At 50.8% G+C, this 26,280-nt stretch overlaps 11 protein-coding genes across 11 annotated transcripts; 6 read left to right on the top strand and 5 right to left on the bottom strand.

The window, feature by feature from the left end:
* Positions 1–181: 181 nt before the first annotated feature.
* On the top strand, positions 182–3,448 carry EFT1 (Elongation factor 2). The gene is made up of 3 exons (XM_059464273.1): positions 182–406; positions 555–3,063; positions 3,120–3,448. Exons 1-3 carry the CDS (start codon positions 399–401, stop codon positions 3,135–3,137), a joined length of 2,535 nt encoding a protein of 844 aa, XP_059320256.1. The 5' UTR covers positions 182–398; the 3' UTR covers positions 3,138–3,448.
* Positions 3,449–3,630: 182 nt separating this feature from the next.
* VE01_08034 (uncharacterized protein) lies at positions 3,631–5,997 on the bottom strand. Its single transcript, XM_018277462.2, has one exon. The coding sequence runs from the start codon at positions 5,729–5,731 to the stop codon at positions 3,767–3,769; it is 1,965 nt and encodes a 654-aa protein (XP_018127433.1). The 5' UTR covers positions 5,732–5,997; the 3' UTR covers positions 3,631–3,766.
* Positions 5,998–6,128: 131 nt separating this feature from the next.
* On the top strand, positions 6,129–8,907 carry VE01_08033 (uncharacterized protein). Its single transcript, XM_018277461.2, has 4 exons — positions 6,129–6,281; positions 6,341–6,459; positions 6,510–8,242; positions 8,290–8,907. The coding sequence occupies exons 1-4, from the start codon at positions 6,211–6,213 to the stop codon at positions 8,644–8,646; spliced, it is 2,280 nt and encodes a 759-aa protein (XP_018127432.2). The 5' UTR covers positions 6,129–6,210; the 3' UTR covers positions 8,647–8,907.
* VE01_08032 (uncharacterized protein) lies at positions 8,838–11,544 on the bottom strand. The gene is made up of 3 exons (XM_018277460.2): positions 11,180–11,544; positions 10,538–11,100; positions 8,838–10,486 (listed from the first exon to the last, which is right to left on the bottom strand). The coding sequence occupies exons 1-3, from the start codon at positions 11,307–11,309 to the stop codon at positions 9,068–9,070; spliced, it is 2,112 nt and encodes a 703-aa protein (XP_018127431.1). The 5' UTR covers positions 11,310–11,544; the 3' UTR covers positions 8,838–9,067.
* Positions 11,545–11,692: 148 nt separating this feature from the next.
* Positions 11,693–13,060, top strand: ETF1 (Electron transfer flavoprotein alpha-subunit). The gene is made up of 2 exons (XM_018277459.2): positions 11,693–12,079; positions 12,136–13,060. Exons 1-2 carry the CDS (start codon positions 11,795–11,797, stop codon positions 12,877–12,879), a joined length of 1,029 nt encoding a protein of 342 aa, XP_018127430.1. The 5' UTR covers positions 11,693–11,794; the 3' UTR covers positions 12,880–13,060.
* On the bottom strand, positions 12,817–14,628 carry ARH1 (NADPH-adrenodoxin reductase). Its single transcript, XM_018277458.2, has 3 exons — positions 14,302–14,628; positions 13,803–14,246; positions 12,817–13,748 (listed from the first exon to the last, which is right to left on the bottom strand). The coding sequence occupies exons 1-3, from the start codon at positions 14,617–14,619 to the stop codon at positions 12,948–12,950; spliced, it is 1,563 nt and encodes a 520-aa protein (XP_018127429.2). The 5' UTR covers positions 14,620–14,628; the 3' UTR covers positions 12,817–12,947.
* A 146-nt stretch (positions 14,629–14,774) lies between these two features.
* Positions 14,775–16,978, top strand: VE01_08029 (uncharacterized protein). The gene is made up of 3 exons (XM_018277457.2): positions 14,775–15,037; positions 15,089–15,284; positions 15,338–16,978. The coding sequence occupies exons 1-3, from the start codon at positions 14,874–14,876 to the stop codon at positions 16,832–16,834; spliced, it is 1,857 nt and encodes a 618-aa protein (XP_018127360.1). The 5' UTR covers positions 14,775–14,873; the 3' UTR covers positions 16,835–16,978.
* VE01_08028 (uncharacterized protein) lies at positions 16,905–20,478 on the bottom strand. Its single transcript, XM_018277456.2, has 3 exons — positions 20,422–20,478; positions 20,273–20,369; positions 16,905–20,214 (listed from the first exon to the last, which is right to left on the bottom strand). Exons 1-3 carry the CDS (start codon positions 20,452–20,454, stop codon positions 17,081–17,083), a joined length of 3,264 nt encoding a protein of 1,087 aa, XP_018127361.1. The 5' UTR covers positions 20,455–20,478; the 3' UTR covers positions 16,905–17,080.
* A 118-nt stretch (positions 20,479–20,596) lies between these two features.
* On the top strand, positions 20,597–21,389 carry VMA9 (H(+)-transporting V0 sector ATPase subunit e). The gene is made up of 4 exons (XM_018277455.2): positions 20,597–20,670; positions 20,753–20,836; positions 20,903–20,955; positions 21,017–21,389. Exons 1-4 carry the CDS (start codon positions 20,660–20,662, stop codon positions 21,094–21,096), a joined length of 228 nt encoding a protein of 75 aa, XP_018127352.1. The 5' UTR covers positions 20,597–20,659; the 3' UTR covers positions 21,097–21,389.
* A 20-nt stretch (positions 21,390–21,409) lies between these two features.
* ARV1 (sterol homeostasis protein) lies at positions 21,410–22,444 on the bottom strand (the record flags this gene model as incomplete). The annotated part of the gene is made up of 3 exons (XM_018277454.2): positions 22,184–22,444; positions 22,076–22,129; positions 21,410–22,024 (listed from the first exon to the last, which is right to left on the bottom strand). The coding sequence occupies exons 1-3, from the start codon at positions 22,370–22,372 to the stop codon at positions 21,410–21,412; spliced, it is 858 nt and encodes a 285-aa protein (XP_018127353.1). The 5' UTR covers positions 22,373–22,444.
* On the top strand, positions 22,350–25,187 carry ARG2 (Amino-acid acetyltransferase, mitochondrial). Its single transcript, XM_018277453.2, has 3 exons — positions 22,350–22,758; positions 22,812–22,982; positions 23,035–25,187. Exons 1-3 carry the CDS (start codon positions 22,705–22,707, stop codon positions 25,045–25,047), a joined length of 2,238 nt encoding a protein of 745 aa, XP_018127354.1. The 5' UTR covers positions 22,350–22,704; the 3' UTR covers positions 25,048–25,187.
* The last annotated feature ends 1,093 nt before the right edge of the window (positions 25,188–26,280 follow it).

The following is a 26,280-nucleotide window of genomic DNA, read 5'->3' as shown; positions in this document are numbered from 1 at the left end:
TGTATGATGCTATGGAAACAGTGACTTAGTGACTTCCGCACCTCTTCCGTCGACTCACATCGGGATAAGACATGTGGGCAGCGATAGTCTAACCATATCCGGTTAGACGGCACAAACAACCCTCTGCCCCACTAACCAAAGATATCTTCACCTTCTCCCACCCTACCATTTGAAAAGACCTCCTCTTTCCTTTCTCACCGCAAAGTCTATCGTCAGAAGCATCAAAGCCATCTTCTGCGCATTCTATCATCACTGCTTAGGGTAAACCGAAGGCAGTATAAGATAGAATACAAAGACCTCAAGGAGACTCTCAGAAAGTCCCTCGAGTCTCAGATCCGACCCCGCTTCGGCACCAGAAAAATTCACCATTAATCAGCTTTTGAAGCTCAACCGCCATCATGGTTAAGTGAGTTCTCCTACAAAATCCCTCGACAAAATTCGAGCTTGTCGAGATGTTTTTCCATCTTCGGTTGCATCTTGATCGGAGTTTTGGGAGTTTTGGGATTTTTGTTATGACGTCTGTGAACACATTGCTAATCAAGCTCCCGCTACAGCTTCACTATCGAGGAGGTCCGCGCGCTGATGGACAAGCCGACCAACGTGCGTAACATGTCCGTTATTGCTCACGTCGATCACGGAAAGTCCACTCTTACCGATTCCCTCCTGTCCAAGGCCGGTATTATCTCTTCGGCGAAGGCCGGTGAGGCCCGAGCCACTGATACCCGTGCTGATGAGCAGGAGCGTGGTATTACCATCAAGTCGACTGCCATCTCCCTGTACGGAAAGCTCACCGACCCTGAGGACCTCAAGGACATTATCGGCCAGAAGACCGACGGTGGTGATTTCTTGATCAACTTGATCGATTCGCCCGGTCACGTTGATTTCTCCTCTGAGGTTACCGCTGCTCTCCGTGTCACCGATGGTGCTCTCGTCGTCGTCGACACCATTGAGGGTGTCTGCGTCCAGACCGAGACCGTCCTTCGTCAAGCTCTTGGTGAGCGTATCAAGCCTGTTGTTATCATCAACAAGGTTGATCGTGCTCTTCTCGAGCTCCAGATCGAGAAGGAGGACCTTTACCAGTCTTTCTCCCGTACCATCGAGTCGGTCAACGTCGTTATCTCCACCTACTTCGACAAGTCCCTCGGTGACGTCCAGGTCTACCCATACAAGGGAACCGTTGCCTTCGGTTCCGGTCTCCACGGATGGGCTTTCACCATCCGCCAGTTCGCTCAGCGTTACGCCAAGAAGTTTGGTGTTGACCGTGTTAAGATGATGGAGCGTCTTTGGGGCGACAACTACTTCAACCCCCACACCAAGAAGTGGACCAACAAGGGTACCCACGAGGGCAAGCCTTTGGAGCGTGCCTTCAACCAGTTCATCTTGGATCCTATTTTCAGAATCTTCAACGCTGTCATGAACTTCAAGAAGGACGAGATCAACACCCTTCTCGAGAAGCTGAGCATCAAGCTCTCCTCTGATGACCGTGACAAGGAGGGCAAGGCTCTCCTCAAGATCGTCATGCGCACTTTCTTGCCCGCTGCCGATGCCATGTTGGAGATGATGATTCTCCACTTGCCATCCCCAGTTACCGCACAGAACTACCGTGCTGAGACTCTCTACGAGGGTCCCCCAGATGATGAGGCCTGCCTCGGTATCAAGAACTGTGACCCCAAGGGTCCTCTCATGCTTTACGTCTCCAAGATGGTGCCCACTTCCGATAAGGGTCGTTTCTACGCTTTCGGTCGTGTCTTCTCTGGTACCGTCAAGTCTGGACTCAAGGTCCGTATCCAGGGTCCTAACTACGTTCCCGGCAAGAAGGATGATCTTTTCATCAAGGCTATCCAGCGTACCGTCCTCATGATGGGTGGCAAGGTCGACCCCATTGACGATGTCCCAGCCGGTAACATTCTTGGTCTCGTCGGTATTGATCAGTTCTTGTTGAAGTCTGGTACTCTTACCACCTCCGACACCGCCCACAACTTGAAGGTCATGAAGTTCTCCGTCTCCCCCGTTGTGCGTCGTTCCGTTGAGGTCAAGAACGCCCAGGATCTGCCCAAGTTGGTCGAGGGTCTTAAGCGTCTCTCCAAGTCCGATCCTTGTGTCCTGACTTACATCTCTGAGTCCGGTGAGCACGTTGTTGCCGGTGCTGGTGAGCTCCATTTGGAGATTTGCTTGAAGGATCTCGAGGAGGACCACGCTGGTGTCCCTCTCCGCATTTCCGACCCCGTTGTCGCCTACCGTGAGACTGTCACCACCCAGTCGAGCATCACTGCTCTCTCCAAGTCGCCCAACAAGCACAACCGTATCTACATGATCGCCGAGCCCCTCTCCGAGGAGGTCTCCAACCTCATTGAGGCCGGAAAGATCACCCCCCGTGACGATATCAAGATCCGTGCCCGTCTCCTTGCCGATGAGCACGGATGGGATGTCACTGATGCCCGTAAGATTTGGTGCTTCGGTCCCGACACCAACGGTGCCAACTTGTTGGTCGATCAGTCCAAGGCCGTCCAGTACCTCCTCGAAATCAAGGACTCCGTCGTCTCTGGTTTCCAGTGGGCTTCGAGAGAAGGACCAGTCGCCGAGGAGCCCATGCGCTCTATCCGCTTCAACATCATGGATGTCACCCTCCACGCCGATGCCATCCATCGCGGTGGTGGTCAAATCATCCCAACTGCCCGTCGTGTCCTCCTCGCCTCCACCCTTCTTGCCGAGCCCGGTCTCCTCGAGCCCGTCTTCTTGTGCGAGATTCAAGTTCCAGAGTCCGCCATGGGTGGTGTCTACAGTGTCCTTACCCGCCGTCGTGGTCACGTCTTCGCTGAGGAGCAGCGCCCCGGCACACCTCTCTTCACCATCAAGTCTTACCTCCCCGTCAACGAGTCTTTCGGTTTCAACGCCGATCTCCGCTCGCATACCTCTGGACAGGCCTTCCCCCAGTCCGTCTTCGATCATTGGCAGATTCTCCCCGGTGGATCGCCGCTTGACCCCACCTCCAAGGTCGGCCAGATCGTCACTGAGATGCGTAAGCGCAAGGGTATCAAGGCTGAGGTTCCAGGTGTCGACAACGTAAGTTTTTCCCTCTTCACTCCATCCATCCCGCACAGATTACTAACGCCGCATAGTTCTACGACAAGCTATAAACTGCTCTCGTCCCTGATAGACTTCCTCTCCACCAGGTGTTGCACCGCGTTTCCCGCGGTTCATGCAGTACTATGACTGAATGACACCCACGAAAAGCCATGTTCCCTCGTGGCGGTGCTCTGACGGGCAACGGAGACGTTGAGCGGTAGAAGCGGCGCCATGATGCAGATCAGAAGAACAAAATTATACATCAGTTCCGTTTTTTCCCGATTTTTGTTTTTGCTTGCTCTTGTTTTGTTAAGTAGCTTCGACATTCTTTAGGTATATGCTAAGGAATCGAGATGAAAGTATAAAGAATGCTGCGTTTTATGAAGGTGATTCTTGTGATTAAATGTGACTTTCTCTGTACCTACTAGTCTGCGTAATACTGCCCAACTTTCCAAACAACATCATGGGATAGCAACTTGAAAAGTCCATAGATGGATGAACTCGTTGATTCTGTACTCTGGAATACTTCTTTACCTAAGATCAATACTACGATACAGATTCAATGTGTCTATACGTTTTCATGAATGAAAATAGAGATCCAAATCCGCCGAAATATTTTTTTCATGCCACTACAGATATTAAACTAGGCCTTAACAACTCTCCAACAGCCCCTCGATTATTTCCTTCTCTCAAGCCCATTCTATGCTTCTGTCTCAACAGCACCAACATCCCCTCCATCGCTCTCCGACTCTTCTCGCACAAGTTTTCTCCGTTTCCTCGCATTCCTCTGATTTGCAGCAAATTTGTCTTCACTAGGCAACGATTCATGAGTCTCCCACGGACTCCAGAACTCGACCTTCTCCCTCCAATCCATCATATCGTCCTTAGCTCGTGTCTTTATTTTCGGCTTTGTGATGACATCTACTTCGTCCTTGACCAAGATAGGCGGACTTTGGTTCAGTAACTCCCATAGGCGGGCTTCTTCGTCCATACTGGCCACCATGTCGAACTTATCTGCGTAAGCCAGCTCCTGGGATTCAGGAGATATAGCTGAGGCCTGGTGGTCCATGGACTCTGACGCTGCTGGACGTGGGCTCAAAGGTGGGTAGTCACCCTGGTCTCGCTGAAGTTGAGCCTCCGAGTCGTAATCTATTTCCATTGCTAGGTCTCCATGGCTGGCTTCGCTTGGTGCAATCGATAAGTATTCTCTTTCTTCATCTGACGAGATATCAATGTCCGATGCATTGATAGTCGAAACTGAAGAAGCACGAGAGCCGGATGCTGAACCAGAGATTGATCGAGATCTAGATCGAGACCGGGATCGGGAGCGAGCTCTTTGCTTCGGAGTTTGTTTGTTTAGCTCGACCTCGACAGCAACGTATTCCATTGGAGGTCTATTCCCGTGACTGAGGGTTAGGCGCTGAAAGACTTGTAGGTTGTTCCTTCTCGGGCAGTGTTTCCAAAAGTCGTGGCTATTGATGCTCAATCCAATCATCTGTGCAGCTGCTTCGACATCAGCGCCAATGACATCTTCCTGCCTATGCTTTGTCTGTGTATCCATATCTTTGGCACGCATTCTGGACATTGCGCAGAATAGAGTCGCTGATATTAGCCGTTTGGTGACACTGATAGCTAGGTTCTGAAAGTCAGAGAATGCCGTGGCTCGGATTCCATGTTCATCTCCTTCCTCGATTAGGTATCTCCAGTTTTCATCCTTGCGCCCAGCTGGGTTCATGAAGACTCGAGTAGATAGCTCCAACCAATTCCCCAGGTTCAAGAGCTGGGCAGCAGGTAGTACCTCCGCAAGAGCGTGTTCTCCGTTTGGCTCGGAAATATGAGACTCGACTGATTCGTTCACACTCTTAGTTAGAAGCCAGGAATCGTCTCCCCATTTCGCCTTCTCAAGCGATTCCTCGTGACGTTCTTGTCGCATAGCCAATGCCTCTGCTGCTTCGTCCAAGGCCTGGGAACATTCTTGGCTGACTTCAAATGCCACAGGGAGATCCGTTAACACCAAAGGCTTTTTGGTTCCCCGGTTGCGCTGTAATAGGTCAAGATATTCCTGAACCTGTAGCTTCGATTTCGAACCTATCCGTGTTGCTATCCCAGCAATGTTGTCCTTGCCCAGTCTTCCAAGAGCAGTGAATAGGGAACCTTTTTCGGCAGTAGTCCACATGCTGGAGCCTATCTGGCTGCTTGGCAGCGGTGGGTAGTCCGAAGGCAGGGAACAGGATGCGGCGTCTTTGATGTCATTGTTCAGCAACTGTCTGTAGCCATCGTTGTAATTTCCTTTTATTTTCTTCTCCCTGAAATAACGACTGCGGCGATTGGATTCTGATTCATATCTGGTCGAACTAGCCCTCCTTTTTCGGGGGCTTGCAGTGATGCTGCGTTCTTCGCCATCATAATTGCCTTCGGGTGCTGCTGGTCCCTCCGTATGCTCACTTGGTGAAATTGCGGGTGCAGGAATAGATTTCTCGGAATCTCCTCTCTTCGCTGTGACGGCCGTTTTCATGTGCCTTCTTGACCCACCCGCCTTCCGACCAACTTTACGTCTCTCATCTGCACTTTCAGAAGAGGCGCGGTATGACGACCCAGAATCATCGTCATCTACCGGTGCTACATCGTAGCCGTGGCCACTGGTGTCAGAATCTTCAAAGTCCATATTTTTCTAGGCGCATTTTCAAATGATGCGGTTCTCTTTCCAAGAAGAACGAGTAACGACCCCAAAATAAGACACATTGATTTCCTACGCTGAAGAAATAGTGATATTGTTCGGCCAAATCATTAAAACTCGTGCATATTAAATAAATTTTCCGTCGAGATTTAACCTTTGTTTCGTGATAATAAGTTTGTGTTGGGAAGTGAAAGCATCTCAATAAATGATTTGCCCTCTATCACTATTAATATGCAAGCTAAATGACTTTTGTCAACTCGTCGTGAGGTTTTGTACTGGTCTGGACGATTTATATGTTTTATACTTGGCACCGGCGCTTGTGGCGCTAGCTATCCGCCGCGCGCCAACACGCGACAAGACGAGGCTCTGAAGCTGAAGGCGAAGAAATTATCTGAAAGCGATGAACAAGCTCCAGCAATCGAACTAAAGGACGCTTTACACTGTCGACGCACTAAAACATCTCATCAATGATGATGTTGTTTGCTGAAGAGGAGGCGCCGCAATTGAAGGCTTGGATCGTGAAGAGATTGGAAAATACGTAAGTTCACGTTAAGCCTCGTCTGGAGGAGCCAAATACTAACTTATGCCTGTGTGTAGTTCAGATGCCGATGCCGATGTCCTCGCCGATTATGTTTTGGCACTTCTGAGGCATGATGGCGACATTGAGACAGTACGAAAGCTTTGCGAGGAAGAAATCCCGGATTTTCTCAAAGAAGGTGAAAACCATGGACCCCCAAAGAGGTGCATTGCTTACAATTAATCGTAGACAGCACTGTATTCGTGAAAGATCTCTTCGACGCCGTTCAATACCGATCGTTCATGCCTGGCGCGCCGCCTCCACCTCAGCATCCCGTGTCTACCTTGCCCAATGCGAATGCACCAGTCGGGACTCCATACAACAACTTCGACATGTCTGGCGTACCTACCGGTCCAAATCCAAATGGTTCGAAGAAACGATCTTTCAATGACCGGGGCGATGCAGATGCTCAGATGGGGCCAATGGATACTACGGGAAGAGCAATGAAACAAGCACGGAGAAACGGTAGCATGGTACCAGGTGGACATTATGATAGCTTTGGCAATTACACTGCGCCGCAACCAAACAGACGGTTTGATACACAGCAGGCGTTTCCTCCGATGCCGCATTTACCTCCGGGAATGCCATCAACGGACCCTAACGACCCTATGGCAGCCATGATGGCCATGCAAGCCATGGGTTTCCCAGTCCAGGGGATGCCTGGGTTCGATCAACATGCGGCCGGTCCAAGGGGCCCTGGTGGAAGGCCAGGGCAAGGACGGAGATGCAGAGACTACGATACCAAAGGCTTTTGTGCACGTGGTAACAGCTGCAAGTTTGAGCATGGCCAGGATTCCATATATGTGCCCCAGGGTGTTGTCGACGAGTATGACCCTACCAACTCGTCTCTTGTGGTTGGAGCTGAAGGCTCTCCGGCTGGAATGCGACCTGGCGGTGGTCACCAGTTCCCTGGAAGCGAACGGGGCAGAGGCCGTGGTAGAGGGCAGTTCGGTAACCGTGGGGAACGTGGTGGAGCGCCCAGTCGCCGTGGGGGGCGTGCCGAGTTCTCCTCTGACCGTCCCAATTTCGACCGCTCAAAGACAACCATCGTCGTCGAGAATATTCCAGAAGAGAAGTTCTCAGAAGAAGCTGTCCGGGCATTCTTCTCTGAGTTTGGGGAAATTAGTGACGTAACGATGCAAGCTTACAAGCGTCTTGCGCTGGTGAAGTATAATGATTGGAATGTTGCTCAGGCGGCATACAACTCGCCCAAAGTTATCTTCGACAATAGATTTGTCAAAGTCTACTGGTACAAGGATGACGCTTCTTTACCTCAACCACCTAGGGGCAACGCAGGGGAGGGCTTTACTGCCACTGCTCCGGGGGATGCGGCTTCAGGTGTTCCAGCGAGAGCAACTTCAGAGACCCGTATCGATGTGGAAGAGTTCACCCGCAAGCAAGCTGAGGTCCAAAAGGCGCACGAAGAGAAAATGAAAAAGAAGACCGAGATGGAAGCCGCTGTTGCGGAGATGCAGAAGAGACAGGAAGACCTGATGAAGCGCCAGGCAGAAGAGAAGCGCAAGTTGATGGAAAGATTAGCTGCTAAAGAAGGAACGGCACAGCCGTCAGCTGAGAGCAATGGTGCTGATGGGAAACCCCCGAGTCAAGCAGAGGCCCTCAAAAAGCAGCTTGCCGCATTAGAAGCTGAGGCAAGGAGTTTGGGTCTGGATCCTGCTCAGGCCGAAGAGAACACCTGGGGTGGCTGGGGCGGTAGAGGAAGAGGCCGAGGACGAGGCGCCCCCGGTATGAGAGGTGCATACGCTCCTCGTGGTGCACGAGGCGGCTACCGGGGCCGCGGTGGCGCTGGTTACGCTCCTGGACCTAATCCATACAAGCTGGACAATCGACCGAAGAAAATAGGCATCTCAGGAGTGGATTTTACGCACGCCGAAAAAGATGAGAGTCTACGGCAATATCTTCTCGTAAGTCACCATGAATACAGCTTATATGATTGATGCTAACTAGTCAGGGTGTCGGCGAGTATGCTGATATCGAAACCACCCCAAAGAGCACCTCCATAACCTTCAAAGACCGGTTCACTGCCGAGAAGTTTATGTATGGCATTTCCAATTCCGAGATACCTGGCGTTGGGAAAGTGGATCTGGCATGGATTCAGACGCCACTGCCGCCTGTTACCTTACCATCTGCTGCGCCAATCGCTAAGCCAGACACAAATGACCATGAGAATGGAGACACGGACATGGGAGGCAGCGGAGAGGGTGACGCTATGGCTCAAGATACGCATAGAAGGCCCGCACAAAGCCAGAAGCGAGAGCAACAGGAGCTGGACTATGATATTGGTGATGATAACGAGTGGGCTCAGTGACGAGATGCTACGAGTTTATAGGCCTCCTAATTGAGCGACGACCATGGATATGAAGCTGTGGAGTGGTTAATGTACTTGTATGTAAGATAGAGACGGTAGCTTCAGGCATCATGAATATATTTACTATCGAGAGCACTTATCTCGCTCTTGGAAAGACATATCGATCCACTATTGCTCAGAGTTCCGTGTGGCACGAAGGTTCAACTTGATTATACCATTGATTCCATTTTCTAGAAGTACAATACAACTAATAATAAGCTCACATTGAAAATTCGAAGAAAACCGCAACCAACTGGCGGCTTTGCCTCATGAAATCCTCACGTATCCGGCCCATCCGGTTGTCGCCCGTTTGACCAATTTCAAACCCTATACGCCATTATCAAAACACCTCACTCGCCACCCACTAGCCATCCCCTGTATCTCAAATCTCGAAGGTACTGACAGCTCCTTCGGCGCTCAACGGCTGTACATTGTCATTGTTGCCGGGGCCTTGGAAGCTCAACCTGTCGCCTGTATCCATAACATCCTGCGCCATCCTGTTCCCTTCCTCTCCACCTACAGTAGCCGCTACCCGTAGCCCCTCCTGGACATCACGAACTCGCTTCTTGAAGGTAAGTCTGTCGAGGAACAGCTGTTGCCTTCCCCTCTCCAACTCACGTCTCTCCTCCTGGATGATCGCCTCCATCTCGTTGAACTGTTGGAGCTTCAGATCTAGCTTCTGCAATGTCGTGTTGACAACTGCGGATACTAGGCGTGTCATCTCGCGTTCTTCATGTGTTGCCAGGGCAGAGGCGCGGGCAGCAGCTCCAGCTAAGGTTGCGGTGGCGAGGGTTGTAGAGGTGGTTGTGGTGGTCGTGGTCGTGGTCGTTTCGTGGTGGTGAATGTCAATGTCCATAGCGTCGTTTTGCTTGTCTTTCGAGTCAGATGCATCATCACCGCCATAATCTTTGTCTAGCTTCTGACGCAGACTCTTCTTCATTGCGTCAACGCTCTTTCCAGCCGCTGCAGCTGCGACAGCTGGGTCCGTCAGGTTGGCCAGGAAGCCCATGACAGACATCACTGGGTTGTCGGCTTGGTTAAATGGAAGCTGTCCACCGGATGTTCCAAGCAATCCAAGCCCAGTGCTTCCATTTACAGCTGGCTCTGTGTCGAGGTATTTGTCCTCAATCTCCAATTGCAAGAACTTTACCACACACTCTTCGCGAGTTCGGGTTCCGACATACTCTGCAATCTCTTGCCAGCTATCGTCAAACTTCTCGAGACCTTCCAGCAACAGCAGTAGCTCGCCATCATTCCAAGGGGCATCACGATCCGGGTACTTGCTGTAAGACGGGTTTTCGATTTTGACGTACAGTGATGAGTCTTGGTTAGATGGGAGACGGAGTTCGAGGAAGCAGTTCGGGCAGACGTCATATTTCGCCTTCCCCGAGCTGGTAACTCCTGGCGCAGTCTTTCCGTTGTGGTAATAGACGCGCGTGCAATCAACTCCGCAAGAGTAACAGTTGACTTTGGCGATCGGGCTCTTCAGGAGCGCATCGAGAGCCTTGCTAGGGTCGGCGGCACCGTTGGTCGCTGATTCTCCATTGGCCTGTTTGTCTCCAGTCTTTTGAGTCACTTCTTTGCCATTCGGCTCATAGGCGTTGCGGCCAATCTCTAGGTTACGCTCAATCTTCCCGTCTGCCTTCGCCTTTGCGTCTGTGTCTGCACTTGGCTTTCCCTGTGTAATGACCGGGTCCGTTGCCGGATTCCACGGCTGCAGTCCTCTAGGTGTATCCGCAATTACTCGGAAGTGACCAGTGAATGGTGGGCCGACGTTGGACGGCCGAGCATCCGCATCAACCTGAGTTTTGTTAGTTCGAAGTTCTTCGCGAGATACTGCCTTTTAGCTTACCTGGTAATTGATAAGACCCCATTGCTCCAAGAACGCATGCACGCGCATGATAGCGCATACATCTCCCGCGAGATTTCTGCGGCATGCAGTCACAGTGAGATACTCCACGGGGTTTAGACGGTATGTGTTGATCATGAAATCTCTATAATCTTTATACACAGCTGGCGTTTTGCTTCGATTTCTGTTGTTGAAAAACTCAGGCAGTGCCTTGCGCTCAATATTATTGATCTGGTGCATATCGAACCAAGTACTGTAACTTGGTAGGATGATTGAATGTGTTTGGGAGATGAGGTGTTCGCGCGCAGTAGACTCGATTGACGCTTTCGTTTGCTCAACTTGTCCAGTTGCCGCAGTCGTATCTGCTCCTTCGCCGGTTGTGACAAGTTGCTGCCCATCTTTGACATCCTCCTGTGCCTCGCCCATTTCCGTATCCTGCCTTGTGTCTTCAGGCCTAGGTCCTTCGGGCGCGTCGAGAGGGTTATCTGATACTACAGCAGGAGTAGATGTTGAGGTGTCCGGCTTGATGGCTGGTTCTGAAGTTTCGGCATCCGTTGCAGAGGGATCTAAACACGGTATTAGAGTCAGATATCTATTTATTATCATAATAGTGAACGCCAATTGTGACGAGGCATTAAAACATACCATTGGTTGCTGCATCATTTGCCCCTTCCACCACAGGGGTTCCAGCCTCCCCTTGCTGTTGGCCTTGCGCATTGGTGTTAGGAGTTGCTGTCGTAGCTGGCGACCCAACACTAAGAGATTCGCTATCCATATTGTATATTTTTCTCCAATTTCTCGAAGCGTGGTCGACAGAAATGATAAGTCCCTTCCTACAGGCTTCGAATCGACTTTGCTGATTGTTGGGGTGGAGGACCTTGGGCGCAAGTTGAGCACGTCGGGCTGAGTTCAAACTGCTTATGCGACCATACAACTATACAATGTTGATAGTTTGGAATGAGGAACGGCCGTGCTGGATTAAGGTGACTTTTGCTGAGGCGCGTCTGATGGATAGCCTCAAGATGTTCTCGCGACAATAGTCGTGACTGAAGCGAGTAATCCTAGTCCATATACCACGTGACTGTGGCATTTGTCTTGGCATTTGAGCACGGTTTGTTCCGAGCGAACCTCGGGTCAAGGGCCGATGATAGCCCAGCAATCAAGACTTGCGATGCTTGAAGCTTAACATTCCCCCACATACCTTGGAGGACAATTTGGATTTCACTGTTTGATTCTATTTACTCAAACAGCGCCATCAATATGCTTTCCTCGGTCAGCCGGTCTGTACTGCGTCAAGCACGCCCCCAGTTCCGGGTCCAATCACTTTCACAACTCCAGAGGCTACTATCGACACTAGCCGTCCTCGAACAGAACAATGGAAAGCTGAACACCGGTTCCCTGAGCGCTGTCACCGCCGCCAAGAAACTCGGAGGCTCGGTCACTGCCTTCGTTGCTGGCGGCAACATTAAGAGCGTCGCCGAGGAGGCAGCTAAGGTCGAGGGCGTCGAGAAGGTCATCTCAGTTGACAATGCGGCATATGACAGGGTATGCGATCATGGGGAGGCAGTATATACAGTCATGGATGCTAAATTATCAAACAGGGTCTACCAGAGAACTACGCCCCTCTCTTAGTCGAAAACATCAAGAAAGGCGGTTACACGCACATTGTGGCTGGGCACACTGCGTTCGGCAAGAACCTCTTGCCCCGCCTAGCTGCGCTGCTCGACAAGCAACAAATCTCCGACGTTGTTGCCATTGAGTCTGAGAATACCTTCGTCCGCCCTATCTATGCTGGAAATGCTATCGCAACCGTGGAGTCCTCTGATGACATCAAAATTGTGACTATCCGTGGAACCGCGTTCGCCGCAGCTGCTACCACTGGCGGCTCGGCCACAATTGAAGAGGGCGTTGACCCTAAATCCGAGAGCACAACGGAATGGGTTTCTGAGGATCTCGCGAAGAGCGATCGCCCTGATCTGGCGACCGCCGGCAAGGTCGTGTCAGGTGGCCGTGGCTTAAAATCCAAGGAGGAGTTCGATAAGATTATGCTGCCCCTTGCAGACGCCCTAGGCGCTGCTGTTGGTGCTTCGAGAGCGGCCGTTGACAGCGGATATGCTGATAACAGCTTACAAGTTGGGCAAACGGGCAAGGTGGTTGCACCACAGTTGTACCTATGCGCCGGTATTTCCGGTGCTATCCAGCATTTGGCAGGAATGAAGGATAGCAAGGTGATTGCGGCTATCAACAAGGACCCCGATGCACCTATTTTCCAGATCGCGGATGTCGGCTTGGTGGGCGATCTGTTTGAGAAGGTGCCGGAATTGACGTCGAAGCTCCAAAAATAAATAGATGAGAATAAATATCTAAGTATTGTATATATAGTTACATAAGGGTACAGTTCAACCTAAGTTGATCAGTCTAAGACACGGAGCATCTCTTCGATGGTAGTGAATTTCTCCCTCTTCTTGCCGCTATTCTTGCCTCGTGCGACTTCAGCTGCATCGATCTTTTTCCAGTCCTCCCAACTCACCCTTCGGCATCTTCTCTTCTCAGCTTCGACTTTGACGGCTTCCCACCCCGTTTTTACCTCCTCGCCCCCGTTGAATGGTGCCTTACTATTCCAGTCCTCGGCAATTCTATCTGCGGTTAAAAATGCATCACTCATGGTGCTTGCAATAACGCCTGTCGGACCTCTCTTTACCCAACCTGCGGCGTACATCCCGGGAACGTGTTGCTTTACCCCCTTTTCCCACCCGAGGCTCAATACGCGGCCCTCCTGATCATTGGGTATTATACCTAATCGGTCATCAAATGGGATACCGAGTTCTGAGAGTCCGGCGATGGCTTCCGATTTATACCCGATAGACCGGAACGCCATCTCAGCAGGGAGGTCCGCCTGTTCACCAGTGCTCGTTACCCTGGCCTTGGGGTCAAAGGGATCGAGGCCTAGGGAAGTTTTGTCAAAGGAAAGACTAGCTAGATTATTCGACGAATCTGGGTTAAACGAGGTGGGCGATAGCTGGAAATCGAGAGACCAAGATCGTGGCACGTCTCCCAACGATGCTTCTGAGCCCTTTGATAGAACTTGCATTATGCGCTTCGGTGCGCGAGGGAGCTTGGTCATATCCGGAGGTAATTGGGCTGGAGGAATTGGACGGAATGCCACATCTGGTAGCTTCATGAGCTCTCGAACCTCCTTTATCGTGAATGCAGCCTGTTTGATAGTTAGTTGGGCGTATTGTAAAACAAATTGAACAGTATGACTCACCTGCATTGGCCCACGTCTCCCAACCACTCTCACGCTCTTGACACGGCTTCTGCTCAAGGCGTCTATGGCCTGCTCGGTGATATCGGTTCCCTTCAACGAATTCACGTCGCTGAGAAGTATGCGTGCTACGTCAAGGGCAACGTTGCCCTGGCCGATGACAACCGCTTCTTCCCCCATTGTCAAGTCAGGCGCGAGACCCGAGTATTCTGGCAGCCCATTGTACCACCCGACAAATGCTCGAGCAGAATATATGCCATTGACCGTATCCTCTCCCTTTATCCCCAACTTCCGGTCCTGTGAAGCTCCGTATGCGAATAGTATGGCGTCATAGTGAGGGGCAATAGCTGCAAGAGGCAAGGACCCTGGGTCTGATCCAATGCTTATATTACCAATAAAGTTAAAATTTGGCGATTCTGCTACCTCTTGAAACTTATCTTCGCAGTTCTATATGTTATTAGCCTTGTTTGAAGGCGGATGGCGGAAGCCGAAGTTCACAAACCTTGACTTCTGGATGATCTGGAGCAACACCAAAACGGACAAGGCCATAAGGCACAGGAAGATGCTCATACATATCTACTGTCCCATTTTCAATTTTGGACAGCACTTTATAGGACGTATAAAATCCCGCTGGGCCAGAGCCTATGACGGCCATTCGGAAAGGTCGGCCATTTTGAGTGGAATTCTGTACACTATACTTTCGGCGAGTAGAAACCTGAGTACCCCTTGAACTGCCCCTTCGATTAAACACTATGCGACGTAAATGCCGGGTACATCCTGTACAGACATATTGAGTGGTTGCGCTCATCCTGTGATTCATGAGGGAGCGGCTCGCCCGAAACCAAAAAATCCCGATAAGAGGTTGATTGTGATAGAGGGCGCTTGTTGCTGCGACAACGGATGTTTACTGCCGAGCGGGTTACACGACTCCACCCCACACCAAAATACTGCTATAGCAAGGTACTCTATTCTTATGGCATATGACAGATTGCCATATATATACAACTCAATTAAGCCCGGAGACGTCAGAATATCATCTAGTCGATCCGACAGCGCTCCGCCTCCTCGATAGCCATGGGTGTCGAGCCGCCTTTCATTTACGACGCTGTTAAGAAGGACACGACGAGGTATTCGTACAAAGAGTTTGACCCAAAGGCGGTATCAAGATCAAGTATGCAGTCGCAACCACAAAAACCAAAGAAGGATGGCCCTCTGGTATCTTTCAACAGACATCCCGAGTATGTTCTAGGCTCTGTCCCAGGTGATTTGCATGACTGACATTCAAACAGCTCCTACCTCGTAATGCCTTCTGGAAAGGCTACCGGCGCAAGAGTGAGCGCATCGATGAAGGGTCGAATTACAGAAACTAGGATGGCTGTGTTGTTCTTCAGGATCTTTCAATTACTAGGCGCAATTGGAGCTCTGACTACTATGGTCTTGATCACTGGTGTCGACACTCAGATGGGCTGGATTATGAGAATAGTGGTGAGAAACTATCTGCAATCTGTTTTTTTATAGTCACTAACAACTCATTGCAGCCTGGTATATCCATTTTGCATACATCATACGGCATTTATCACTTATCCCGCAAACCTTCCGGTCGAACGCCAGGTTCATCTGCCTCATACATGCTATTTGCCAGCCTGTGCGATGCTTCGATTATGGCGTTTTACGCCTTTAGCACAACTACGGCATACTATAGATGGGATCCAAAGAACGGTCTCTGGGAATCAACAGACTCAGTCGCAACCTGGTCGACTTGGCCAATACTTCAGGATGGCGGCCCATATGTCATGAAGACGCTCTTTTTCTCCGCAGTTCTATGCTTCGGGGTCAGCGCCATCTTCCATTTCATAACCCTGATACTCTCAATCTGGCTCTTCGTCCTGTTCCGCAAAATTGTCAACCTTCCTCCAGACATGAACCCATTGGAAAGCAATCTCACTTCCAGAGCCCACAAGCGCAACAAGTCTTCTGTCTCTACAATGTCGATGTATGACGACAAGCGTGAGTCCAAGCAATCAGTAGCTGGCTCTGGAGCCCCTCCTTATGAGGACCTCGCACAGCCTCCCATGGTGCCTTTCATGCACACACGCAACAACTCCGGCACATCTTTCTCGACATACTACTCGATACCCACGTCCTCATCGCCACGAGACTCTAGGCTTGACCTCCCCAGCCGTCAGTATCAGATACCGACCACCAGTTCACCCCGTGCCTCGATGTCGGATCTGAAGCGCGCATCTCAATCTTCTCTTCCCTCGGTTTCCCCTAAGCGCGGCTCCTATGCCCCAGTGAACACCCAAGATCTCGCAGATCAATATGCTGGTGTCCAAAACGAAAACTGGTATAGCAGCGACTCTCTCCCTCGCAACCGCTACAGCCAGCCACCTAGCCCAGTTAAGTCCGCCAGATCCCCAACAAAGGCTCGTCCACAATCTGCGTATACTCCACTACGTGATGGCTTTGGGACTTACGAAGACATTAACGATGCCGATTTCGACTCAGATGTTGGTTCATCTACTGTATCTGCCAACCCGCTCAGCGCGCACCCCATCGCTGCAGGACAACGCGTTTCTGCCCTTAACCGAGATTCCGCATTAGGGGAGATATCACTCAATCGCAATTTTACTACAGGGAGCAGCAGCTACAGCGGAGATGTGGCAGATATCAATGGCCCTCAGCGCGGATACTATGACGAGGCAACCGTTGAGCCTACGGGGCAGTCAGAGTACAGGGAATTGACGCCACAGCCGCTCGTACGGCCTGGAGCTGCTGGAAAGGGGGTTGTCGGACACAGCAGTGACAGAGATGGCATTGTTAAGGGTTCCGTTGGGTTCAAGGCGCGGTACTACGGAGAGTTACGCGCGGGTACCCCACCTACGCTCGTGAGCGGCGTGAAGGGACGACAGGTGAGCTCCGGCATTGATATGGGCGTACCAACTGGAGATGGAATGAGGGATGTGAGTGGGAAGATTGCCGAGGAGGGACGTGGCGGATGGGGAGCTAGATTTAGGAAAATCAGCGGGATTTAATCGGGTCATGGGAGAGTTAGGAGTTCATGTTTGGGAGTTTGGAATGCGAAATGGCCCGGTATTGGCTGAGCGGGTGTTAGGATAATGTATTGTTGTTACTTTGGGTCATTGCTTAGCTACAGTAGCTATGTAGGAAATAGAGAGACTAAGAAACTGCTATCTGAACTGGGGTATCGAAGATTTGAGGAATAATCGTCCAAAAAACCTGTTAGCCAAAGTACCGCCCTATTTTCCAGCCATTGCTCTTTAATTCGTTCTCTTCTTGCGCCTCACATACGCATTCCAATCTGTTTCCCCATCTTTGTCTCCATCCACACCCTGCCCCTCTTTCCATCCTTCTTCGTCCCATCCGCCCAATCCACAGAGGTGTCTCATTGTTGGCCTTCCATGCGGGCAATTCCATGGCTTGTCGATCTCCCCCATATGCCCCACCAGCTTTGCCATCTGTTTCGTCGTCAAAGTCCGTCCGATCATAACACTGCTCCGACACGCTCTCATCGCAAACATCTTCCGCACTTTGCTCGGTCTTGGTATCTGCCCTGGCGGCGTCTCAGTGAGAAGCACAATCAGCTCCTCGAGATCAGACAGTGAGAACGTAGTCTCGCGACTCAGTGGAAGAGCAACGAGATGACAGCGTTCGCCTACTGGTGCGTCATGATCGATGCTCAGTAAGAAGCCGTTAGTTTCCAATACGTCCAGGTGCTCTATCACAATTTCTTCCTCGACAGCGGTTAGAGAGAGTGGTTTCGGCTGGACGAGTCGCTGGGATTGGACGGTAGTCGAAGCTTGGAGGCGTTCAAAGTTGTATTTTTCGTCAGAAGCATGCTGGTCGATGATGAAAACATCATCAGATGCTTTGTTAGTCGAATCAGATCCGTGCGACGTTCTTGAAGCTAGGATAAATCCAAGGTTGAATTGGCCGATAATTTTCATCTTCGCGAAGTCTGACTTATGGATGGTCAGAGAGAGTTTCTCTTCGGCGTTCACGGAATCTATTCCTGAAGCACTAGGTTCTTCGAAATGTTCCGAGGCTTCAAAGTGGACCAATGACTCGTTGAGGTTCTGCATTTGCTGTGCGATTGCGTCAACAGTTGTATTGAGATTCTTAACAAGATGCACAGTAGCATCTTTTCGTCGAGCGTCGTTTTTGAGCAAAGAATTGGCTCGCTTCTCGTTGTCTGCTGACGGCCGGCTAGCTACCTCTTCGGCGGCCTTGATCATTTCCTGAACTTTTGCGTCCTCCAAGGCTTTCTTATCCTCTTCATCCATGTAATCGCCATCTTGGTTATCGACCATAGAAGCTAAGTCTTCGGCAGTATCCATTTCATTTCCACCCTCATCTAGGATTTCTTCTTCGTATTCTTCGGCTGGCGCTTCAACGGGTTCCTCTGGCTCCATTTCTGAAGAATGCTCCATTTCTAAGCCTTCCGGGTACTCCTCTTCTTCTCCGGCTTCCCCTACTTCCTCCTCGAGTTCCTCTTCCTCTTCCACTCCCTCGTCTTGCTCTTCTTCTATCTCCTCTCCAACCGATTCCTCATCTTGATCCATTGAGCTATCGATTTGCTCTATATCCGCCCCATGTGCCGCGAATCTTTGCGAGAGGCGACTTCCAAATGATGGTGTTGAGTCTTGCTGAGCAACATTTGACGATGGCGGTTCCAACCGCCTTTTCTTTGGGCGTGGAGTTCCAATGGAGCTAACAGTTGTATGGTCGCCGATTGTGATAGTAGCGGTTTCTTCTGACATCCTCCTAGGCCGGACATGCTTTGAGATGATACTACCGGTGCCAGGGGCTGGGCGTCTTGTTGGAGACGCAAGGGAAGGAATGTGATCATCGTGGGATATAGGCCGCGGGGGTTTATAGCCATTGGCTTCTTGTCCACCATGTTCTGCTTCGGCCAGCCTCGCATTGAAATCCCGAACAGGCACTGGGAGCTGGTGAGATCTGTCAGGCATCTCATCCGCGCTGCCATGCTCAGAACCGTCATCCCCCACGATATCAGAAGCTTCATCGTCCATTTCTCCTTCCCTAGACAACCTCTTACTAAGTCTCAACTTATCCTTGGAAGGACCATCAGCTTTCTCAGTAGTACGAGCCTTACTGCGAGTCTCGCCCTGAATGGCTCTGTCTTTCGTTTTGGCTTCGTGCCACTTGGCCATCAAGTCTATAGCACCCCTATCTCGGTTCGCGACATCTCGTGATTCCTCGCGGACCTCTAATTCGCCGTTCCTGGGTTCGCCAGCCTGCTCGTCTTCACCACCTATGCTTTGATCCTCACCTGGAGCAGATTCTTCGTCAGTTTCTTCTGCCACTTCCCGCATCGCAGGGGCTGTCGGCCTGGCACTTGGAGTAGAGGGTGGCTCTCGATTAATGGTCAGCTGCTTATACGCCGGCTGCTTCTGGGATGACAGCTGCGAGACGGGCACAGCGTAATCTTGCTTCTCGAACAACTCCGTCAGAGACAGCTTCAACTGCTCCAACATGCTATTCTGCTCGTGCAGCATAATGGTGCGTTTATCAGGGCTGACATTAACATCGTAAAGATGCGTATCCAACTCGATATTCGCGAATATGAACGGCGACTGGTTATTATTGTATGACTTGTACACCTCGTTGAATGCCTTGGCAACTTGTGGCAGCCCGCAGGGCCGTGAGTTGACGAAGAACATTTGCTTGTCTGGCAACTGTCGACCCTCACCGGATATAGGTTTCGAAATATGGCCGACTATGCGGATTTCCTTCGTGCCATCGTCATCCTGCGTACTCCAACGTTGACTTGGGCCGCTTGAGGGCTCGAGTTCCAGGTTCAGGTCCAGCGGGACAAGGGCAACCAGGGTCTTTGCGCCGAAGACATTGGCTATGTTCTCTCTCGTCGTAGGATTTCCCTTTGTCGCAAAGACGGTTGTCTTCCTGCCCTTCCCGGCCTGCTGAGTAACGTTGATCTTGACACCAGTCTGTATGCAAGCGTACTGCCCCAGAACAGTAACGACACGGTTCCATTCGCGCTTGATATTCCTCTCTAGCTCTCGCCTTCTGACGGGCAGATTATTAAACAGGTTCTCCACCGTCACAGTGGTGCCTTTCTGTGCCGCGACAACGCTCGTTCCCTTCAGCTTCCCCGACACTTCGAAATCCAACTTTGTGCCCTTGGGTGCATCTTCAGCTGTACATGTTGTAATGGTGAAGTCCGACAGCGCACATAATGAGGATAGCGCTTCGCCGCGAAAGCCGAATGTATGTAGTGTCGTTAAATCGGCATAGGTTGACAGCTTCGACGTGTAGTGCTTCAGGGCAATAGTCTCATAATTCTGAGATGTGATGCCAGCGCCATTATCGTGTACCTCGATTGACTCCAAGCCCTGATTTTTGAACCGCACTTCTGCAACACGAAATACATGAGCAACATTCATTTATTATGGGAATACTGGTCAAATTACCAATACTTGAAGCTCCGGCATCAAGGCTATTCTCCACCAGCTCCTTCACAACAGAGCATAAATCTACTATGACCTGCCCAGATTGAATCTGGTGTATCTACATCCCAGAATGTTAGTGAAATTCTTATTCTTTCCAAGGCACCGCTTACCGTTCGGCCTTCTATGGCCTTAATTGTAGCCATGGCACGTACGTCGCGTTATCCATGGTCTGGAACCGCGTCTTCAATTAACGTCGTTGCTGATAAGGACCTTATCGCATATCACGTGGTTTAACAGTAGATGCCAAGCCAGCCGGGGCCTTGAGCTCTCGACGTCCTGCTAATACATGAACTCGTGAACTTTAGAGGATATATCCCATTCCTCGCTCTGCTCAATCAAATAGCCAAGATGGCAGGCAGGTAAGTTTGATATGGAATAGTTGCTCCGAGCAGGAGCGATACCCCCTTGGAATAATGGTTACTGATTGCTTCGACTGTCTAGCTGGAGCATATTCATCGGCTTCGTCGTCATTGTCCTGGCCTGCGTTGCAGCCTGGTTCTTATCTCCGAAGGGTGAGAATCAAACGTATGTATCCCTCATGTCCGCCGCTGTATTTTGTGGGCAAAGCAACCGCTGACTGAATCATTACAGTGTCTGGCGCAGCACCTTGATCCTCTCCTTCGCCAGTTGCTACATTATGTGGGGTATGAACTCTGACTCTCTCCTCTGCTACTCTACAGTACATGTGCTAATGGGGTATAACAGCTATCACCTTCCTCGCCCAGCTACACCCTCTCATCAACCCCAAAAGAAGCGACCTGCGGCCGGAATATGCGTCGCATTGACATGGGGAATGTATAGAGTTAAGCTGCTAGAAGCTACAGAGAACTACCAGGGGCGTTATGGACACGACGTATTCAGCGCTGTCACTTTTATGTATTAATAGGCATGCCGCGTTTTGAGTTAGGGTCGTCGCGGGCTTGAGCCTGGAGCCTGAAGCCAAGAAATGATACCATTATAGCATCGACTTCCTTTGCCTCATGTCCCACTACTTTCAGGATGATAAGGACGGCCCAATGGTGAAGACGACGCCAAAGTGACCCAGAGCAACAGTCATGTCAGTCGTTCAAGAAATATAGTTGAATTGCTGTTTCATAATCATAACCCGCCCAGTCTCCCGCCCCATTCCCTAGCCATCCCAATTGCACTCCAAAATGCCTTCCCATCGCTGGGAGTCTCCCACCCACTATCAAGCCCTTCTAGCCCAACAACCCACAGAATTCCTCTCGCAACAAGCCATCTGCTCACTGCACCCACCGCGGCCAGAATCGCTGCAGGGACATATCCGCAATCCAGCAAGATCTTCAGCGCCTCGATATTATTCGCTACAACCGCCCATCCCAAACTCCTCGCTGCAGCAGGCACATCATACTCCCATATTACCATCAATATAGGAAACAATTTCGTGCTTGAGCTCACGAGGAGAGCTGTGGAGACAGAATTCGGTCGCGGATAGGTCGGCAAGAGGCCCAGGAAGTGGAGGGGGGATAGCCGGGAGGACGTCAGGAAGCGGATCGAAAGGTGGAAGGCAAGTGTCGAGAGGGCGCAGAGGACCAGGAAGAATATGTACTGTATGCCGATAGGTTGCTGGGCGAGACGGCCGAAGTTGGATGCTTCGGGGGCGGAGGATGTGGGTGCGGCCTTCTCAATGCGCGCCCAGGTTAGATATACATCGAATAGTAGAAGAAGGATGCCGAGTCGTATTATAGAGCGCTATGGTTAGTTAGCGATGGGATTGTTAAGAGGAGGATATGGATTGCTCACATCAAACTGATCATCGGCGCGCATAAGGGAGTTATGGAGAAGATGTCGATAAACCTGGTCGGGCGCATTAGCAACCGCATTGAGGACGGATCCAGCATAAATACATACTTGCGGTTTGATCAGAACCAAGTCTATAAACAGCACGACAAAGTCATGCTCGACATATTTGTCACAGAAGCGCCCACAGTTCTTGCATACTGTAAGTCGCACTCCATGACCGGTCGACTTGTCATCAGCGCCTGAATATTCGGTGTAGAGCGTCTTCACCGGATACCGACACTCGATGCAAATCGGCATCGCATCAGCGCCTCGAGCTGCGAGTAATTCCAAGCCAAATGCTCAAATGCTGCGTAGCTTCATGAATTGTTGTATGAGATGCTCAGGGTACAAATGTCCAGAGTCCGTGCACTCAGCCTTGCGTTTTGGGGGAAGCCGAGGAAACAGAGCAAACATTGCAAACAAGGTCCTTATCGGAGGTGGGCTGTTGATATGAAGCCCCAAATTGTGAAAATGGCGCACCCTCGGCACAATTGACTCTCTCGTGCTTATACACCGCTCTAGTTCTTGTGTTTACGTTACAATGCTTCATTCGTGATAATATTTAATTTGGCCTTCCTGGGGCACGCATTATGAACGGACAGAGCCTGGCGTTCAAAAGTACCAGGCTTGCTGCTGGTCTACAGGTGAGTCAGACAATGTTACACTGAGCTTCGATGAATGATTCTAACTTTGGAAGCACTCCTGTAGCTTGAAAGCAGCTAAAGAGGCATCTCGAGAAAGTAAAGGCATCCGATGTCTATCGACAGCATGTCCCCGCCTAAAGAAAGAAGACGGTCCCGAGAAGGTGGACAACACTGACGTAAAACCAAAAGGGAATGGAGCAAAGCATGATAAATTCGCAAATAGGGTAATAATTCAAGTGCATTCCCTATATTTCTATATATCTGACTCTATTCTAGGACTTTTTTCTCTCCATTCTCGGGTCAACGACGACGAAGCGCGACACTCGAGCTTACGTCAAACATTTCGCTCCTCCGAAAGAAACTTCACAAAAGGCGGAACCATCTTCGTCGCGGACAACAAAGAAATTAGCTGGGTCACCACGAAGTCATGGTGGCGTGAACCTAGGAAGCTTTTATGGATCTCGGGCGGTGGAAAATAGCCCACGATTCGTACAGGAACCCTACACCGACTTTACCTCTCGACTACAAAATGGCCCGCAACACGTTGCATTGGTCAAGATCAGGGCACCTCAGGAGATGAATGACGAAAATCTTAACGGAGTCGCAAGAACTTTATCACAATTGGCAAAGCTTGGCATGATCAGTACTGTTGTTGTGGACTGCGGCATTCCTTCCAATGGCGATAATGGCAGGACTGATCCGCATTGGAAGGCCCTCGTGATGAAACAAGTTGACAGGATTGTGGATGCTATTGATGCACAATCAGTGCCAGGAGCACGGAAGGAAGATAATATTATTGGTGTCCTCGAAAAGGACCTGCCACACCAGCCTCTATCGGATTTTGGGGGCCGGACTCATATTCGTTACAGGAAGCTTCTTATGACCCCTCTATTGAGGGGGATTATACCCGTCATTGCGTGCATAGGATACACAGATGTATCTCAGCAGGCAGTTCCGGTCAAGGCCGACGATGTTGTTCTCGCCCTCACCCGCGAATTTGCTGGCTTCGGGTTTAATGAGCCTCCAGCCCCGGAGGAAGACCCAAACGAGACGAGAGAGAAGCTAAGATCGTTACGAAGCCAGGTGTTACTGGATCGTCTCATTATCATCGACCCACTGGGTGGAATTCCTAGTTCCCAGCGACCAAATGGCTACCATGTTTTCCTCAACATGGAGCAAGAGTACGAGGTGGTGAAGATCGACCTCCTGAGCGCCCATGGACTACCAAGCACACAAAATTCTGCCAGTACGTCTAAATCTTCCAAAGTTACAGACCTGGGAAAAAGCAATCCCTTTTCCCAATTCGTCGAAACCGAATTCGGCGCACCAACGCCCTCACCCGAAGCCCTCGCCACCTCAGACCTCTCCCAAGGCCTCTCAAGCGCCAGCACCATCCACCTAAACAACCTCGAACTAGTCCGCAAAGTCCTCTCCATCCTCCCCCCCACCTCCTCCGCCCTCCTCACAACCCCCACCGAAGCCGCCAACTCAGGGAACCGCTCCTCCTCCCCAGCGCTCACAACAGGCGTCGGCACCCGGTCTCACCGCAACCCTTTAATCCACAATCTCCTCACCGACAAGCCTGTTTTCTCCTCCTCCCTCCCCCCCAGCCGCCTCGGCCCCACTAACCCTACCTCCCCATCTGCAACCACACCAGCAACAGCTTGTCACACCACCTTCGCCAAGCGCGGTATGCCCGTCACCATCTTCCCCGACCCGCGCATACACCCCTGGCGTCCTCCCAGCCGAAACAACCCCGGCCTCAGCCTCAGAGACGCACGCATCGACCTCCCCCGCCTCGTCCACCTAATCAACGACTCCTTCGACCGGAAACTCGACGTCCCCGCCTACCTCGCGCGCGTAGACCGACGCATAGCCGGCGTCATCATCGCCGGAGAATACGAAGGCGGTGCGCTCCTCACCTGGGAGCTACCCCCCGGCATCGACCCCGATAGCCCCGAGGCCGAAGGACGCTGGGTGCCGTACCTCGACAAGCTTGCGGTGCTGAAGCGGAGCCAGGGGAGTGGAGGGGTGGCGGATGTGGTGTTCAAGGCGATGGTGAGGGATTGTTTCCCTGAGGGCTTGTGCTGGCGCAGTCGGTCGAGTAATCCGGTGAATAAGTGGTATTTTGAGAGGAGTCGGGGGACGTGGAGACTGCCGGGGAGTGGGTGGACGATGTTTTGGACGAGGGAGGGGGTGGAGGGGGGTGGGGGGGTGTTTGAGGATTATAGGGGGGTTTGTGAGAGTATACAGCCGACGTGGATGGATAAGAAGGAGGTTCTTGATTAAATTCGAGTTTGATTGGGGTTTCAAAAGGCGGAGGTTAACGGTCCTTGAGACTTGTAGCCGGATTGCCACACAGAGTTTTATGTTTGAAATGTATATAAAATATAAGCCATCAACTTTATATGACGAATTGCAACTTTCCCAGATTCGATGTGCAAATATCTATTAAAGAGGCTGACAGGGCGAAATACGATCTATCCTGGTATGGATACTAGACGAACGTTCGAGGGTATATATTGGCAACGCAGGCCCATAATCAGTCAACATTCACCGACACTAAAGAGTGCCCTATCATAGGTAGCTCCATCCCCTCCAGCAACGATTCTCTAAATCGACAACAACATCAACACGTGGAGGAGACAGTCGTGGGTGGGACAGCCGCGGCACCACCTAGCTTTTGATCTAGGTAAACGCAAAACCTCGTCGCGGCGATTTCATGTGGATCTCCAGGCATCGTGACATAAATGATCTGAGTATCTTGGAAATACAGAGCCTTTTGTGATTGTGGAAGAAGTGACTGACTGCTCGCAGTCTCCAACAGCATTTGCTTGGCTTTCTGCTGTGGTTCCATATACTGTCCCTTCTGTTGTCGTGTATCCGATTTATACTTCTCCCATTAGTCTGTCATAATAGCTCGGTCTCCTGGGAGCAAGTCGTTAATCATGTTTTTCAAGTAAGATATCGACCGCGCGGAGCCAGAATTTTTGAATATCTGACGCAAGATTCGTCCTTGTCATACTTGAAATCATCTGGCGTTGGCTCTATTTAACCACATTCACCGCCCAGTAGACTGGGTGGGATGATTCTAAAATACCCTGGTTTCTACAGGCGTGAGTAAAATACTCTGGAAGGCTCTGTACTTAAATATTGGGGGGCTACCTTCCCCAGTGGGTGAGCGGAGGCGGCGCGGTGAGAAGTTGAAGTCAGGGGTAAGTTCGAAGGTGTCATAAACGGTGTTCTTCTGGTGTATGCTAAAATGAGAGAAATATTTATCAGAAGCAAAGTTGTTGATTTTGTATCATAATATCAGTCACCATAATACTAAATAGCATCCCCCCATTCCCGTGAACAGATCCATATGATGGGCCATGCGTTCATGAGTAAGAGGCGCTTCTCAGGGGTACCAGCAGGCCACACTCCCATTTAAAAACACACGCGCGCATACACCTCAGGGGCATTTTATGAGGCTGCAAAACTATCACCAAAGATAGATTTCATCGTGCCTGTGTTTGAGAG

The sequence above is a fragment of the Pseudogymnoascus verrucosus genome, assembly GCF_001662655.1.
Source record: "Pseudogymnoascus verrucosus strain UAMH 10579 unplaced genomic scaffold scaffold_46, whole genome shotgun sequence".
Lineage (NCBI taxonomy): Eukaryota > Fungi > Ascomycota > Leotiomycetes > Thelebolales > Thelebolaceae > Pseudogymnoascus > Pseudogymnoascus verrucosus.
Note: the sequence above shows the minus strand (reverse complement) of the source record. Positions and strands in the feature narration are given on the sequence as shown.

What these genes read in the sequence shown, in the direction of transcription:
- VE01_08028 (XM_018277456.2), bottom strand. Translation starts at nt 20,454, where the DNA reads ATGGCTACAATTAAGGCCATAGAAGGCCGAACG. An exon ending in AGGCCATAGAAGGCCGAACG is followed by an intron (nt 20,370 to 20,421) that starts GTAAGCGGTGCC and finishes TCTGGGATGTAG; the next exon opens with ATACACCAGATTCAATCTGG. An exon ending in TGCCGGAGCTTCAAGTATTG is followed by an intron (nt 20,215 to 20,272) that starts GTAATTTGACCA and finishes TTCGTGTTGCAG; the next exon opens with AAGTGCGGTTCAAAAATCAG.
- ARG2 (XM_018277453.2), top strand. Translation starts at nt 22,705, where the DNA reads ATGAACGGACAGAGCCTGGCGTTCAAAAGTACCAGGCTTGCTGCTGGT. An exon ending in GGCTTGCTGCTGGTCTACAG is followed by an intron (nt 22,759 to 22,811) that starts GTGAGTCAGACA and finishes TAACTTTGGAAG; the next exon opens with CACTCCTGTAGCTTGAAAGC. An exon ending in ATGATAAATTCGCAAATAGG is followed by an intron (nt 22,983 to 23,034) that starts GTAATAATTCAA and finishes ACTCTATTCTAG; the next exon opens with GACTTTTTTCTCTCCATTCT.
- VE01_08034 (XM_018277462.2), bottom strand. Translation starts at nt 5,731, where the DNA reads ATGGACTTTGAAGATTCTGACACCAGTGGCCACGGCTACGATGTAGCA.
- VMA9 (XM_018277455.2), top strand. An exon ending in CCGAAGGGTGAGAATCAAAC is followed by an intron (nt 20,837 to 20,902) that starts GTATGTATCCCT and finishes GAATCATTACAG; the next exon opens with TGTCTGGCGCAGCACCTTGA. An exon ending in CAGTTGCTACATTATGTGGG is followed by an intron (nt 20,956 to 21,016) that starts GTATGAACTCTG and finishes GGGGTATAACAG; the next exon opens with CTATCACCTTCCTCGCCCAG.
- VE01_08033 (XM_018277461.2), top strand. Translation starts at nt 6,211, where the DNA reads ATGATGATGTTGTTTGCTGAAGAGGAGGCGCCGCAATTGAAGGCTTGG. An exon ending in GTGAAGAGATTGGAAAATAC is followed by an intron (nt 6,282 to 6,340) that starts GTAAGTTCACGT and finishes GCCTGTGTGTAG; the next exon opens with TTCAGATGCCGATGCCGATG. An exon ending in CCCGGATTTTCTCAAAGAAG is followed by an intron (nt 6,460 to 6,509) that starts GTGAAAACCATG and finishes AATTAATCGTAG; the next exon opens with ACAGCACTGTATTCGTGAAA.
- ARH1 (XM_018277458.2), bottom strand. Translation starts at nt 14,619, where the DNA reads ATGAATCACAGGATGAGCGCAACCACTCAATATGTCTGTACAGGATGT. An exon ending in CAGATCATCCAGAAGTCAAG is followed by an intron (nt 14,247 to 14,301) that starts GTTTGTGAACTT and finishes AATAACATATAG; the next exon opens with AACTGCGAAGATAAGTTTCA. An exon ending in GGAGACGTGGGCCAATGCAG is followed by an intron (nt 13,749 to 13,802) that starts GTGAGTCATACT and finishes ACTATCAAACAG; the next exon opens with GCTGCATTCACGATAAAGGA.
- VE01_08032 (XM_018277460.2), bottom strand. Translation starts at nt 11,309, where the DNA reads ATGGATAGCGAATCTCTTAGTGTTGGGTCGCCAGCTACGACAGCAACT. An exon ending in AAATGATGCAGCAACCAATG is followed by an intron (nt 11,101 to 11,179) that starts GTATGTTTTAAT and finishes TACCGTGTTTAG; the next exon opens with ATCCCTCTGCAACGGATGCC. An exon ending in GGGGTCTTATCAATTACCAG is followed by an intron (nt 10,487 to 10,537) that starts GTAAGCTAAAAG and finishes AACAAAACTCAG; the next exon opens with GTTGATGCGGATGCTCGGCC.
- ETF1 (XM_018277459.2), top strand. Translation starts at nt 11,795, where the DNA reads ATGCTTTCCTCGGTCAGCCGGTCTGTACTGCGTCAAGCACGCCCCCAG. An exon ending in ACAATGCGGCATATGACAGG is followed by an intron (nt 12,080 to 12,135) that starts GTATGCGATCAT and finishes ATTATCAAACAG; the next exon opens with GGTCTACCAGAGAACTACGC.
- VE01_08029 (XM_018277457.2), top strand. Translation starts at nt 14,874, where the DNA reads ATGGGTGTCGAGCCGCCTTTCATTTACGACGCTGTTAAGAAGGACACG. An exon ending in TCTTTCAACAGACATCCCGA is followed by an intron (nt 15,038 to 15,088) that starts GTATGTTCTAGG and finishes ACATTCAAACAG; the next exon opens with CTCCTACCTCGTAATGCCTT. An exon ending in GCTGGATTATGAGAATAGTG is followed by an intron (nt 15,285 to 15,337) that starts GTGAGAAACTAT and finishes AACTCATTGCAG; the next exon opens with CCTGGTATATCCATTTTGCA.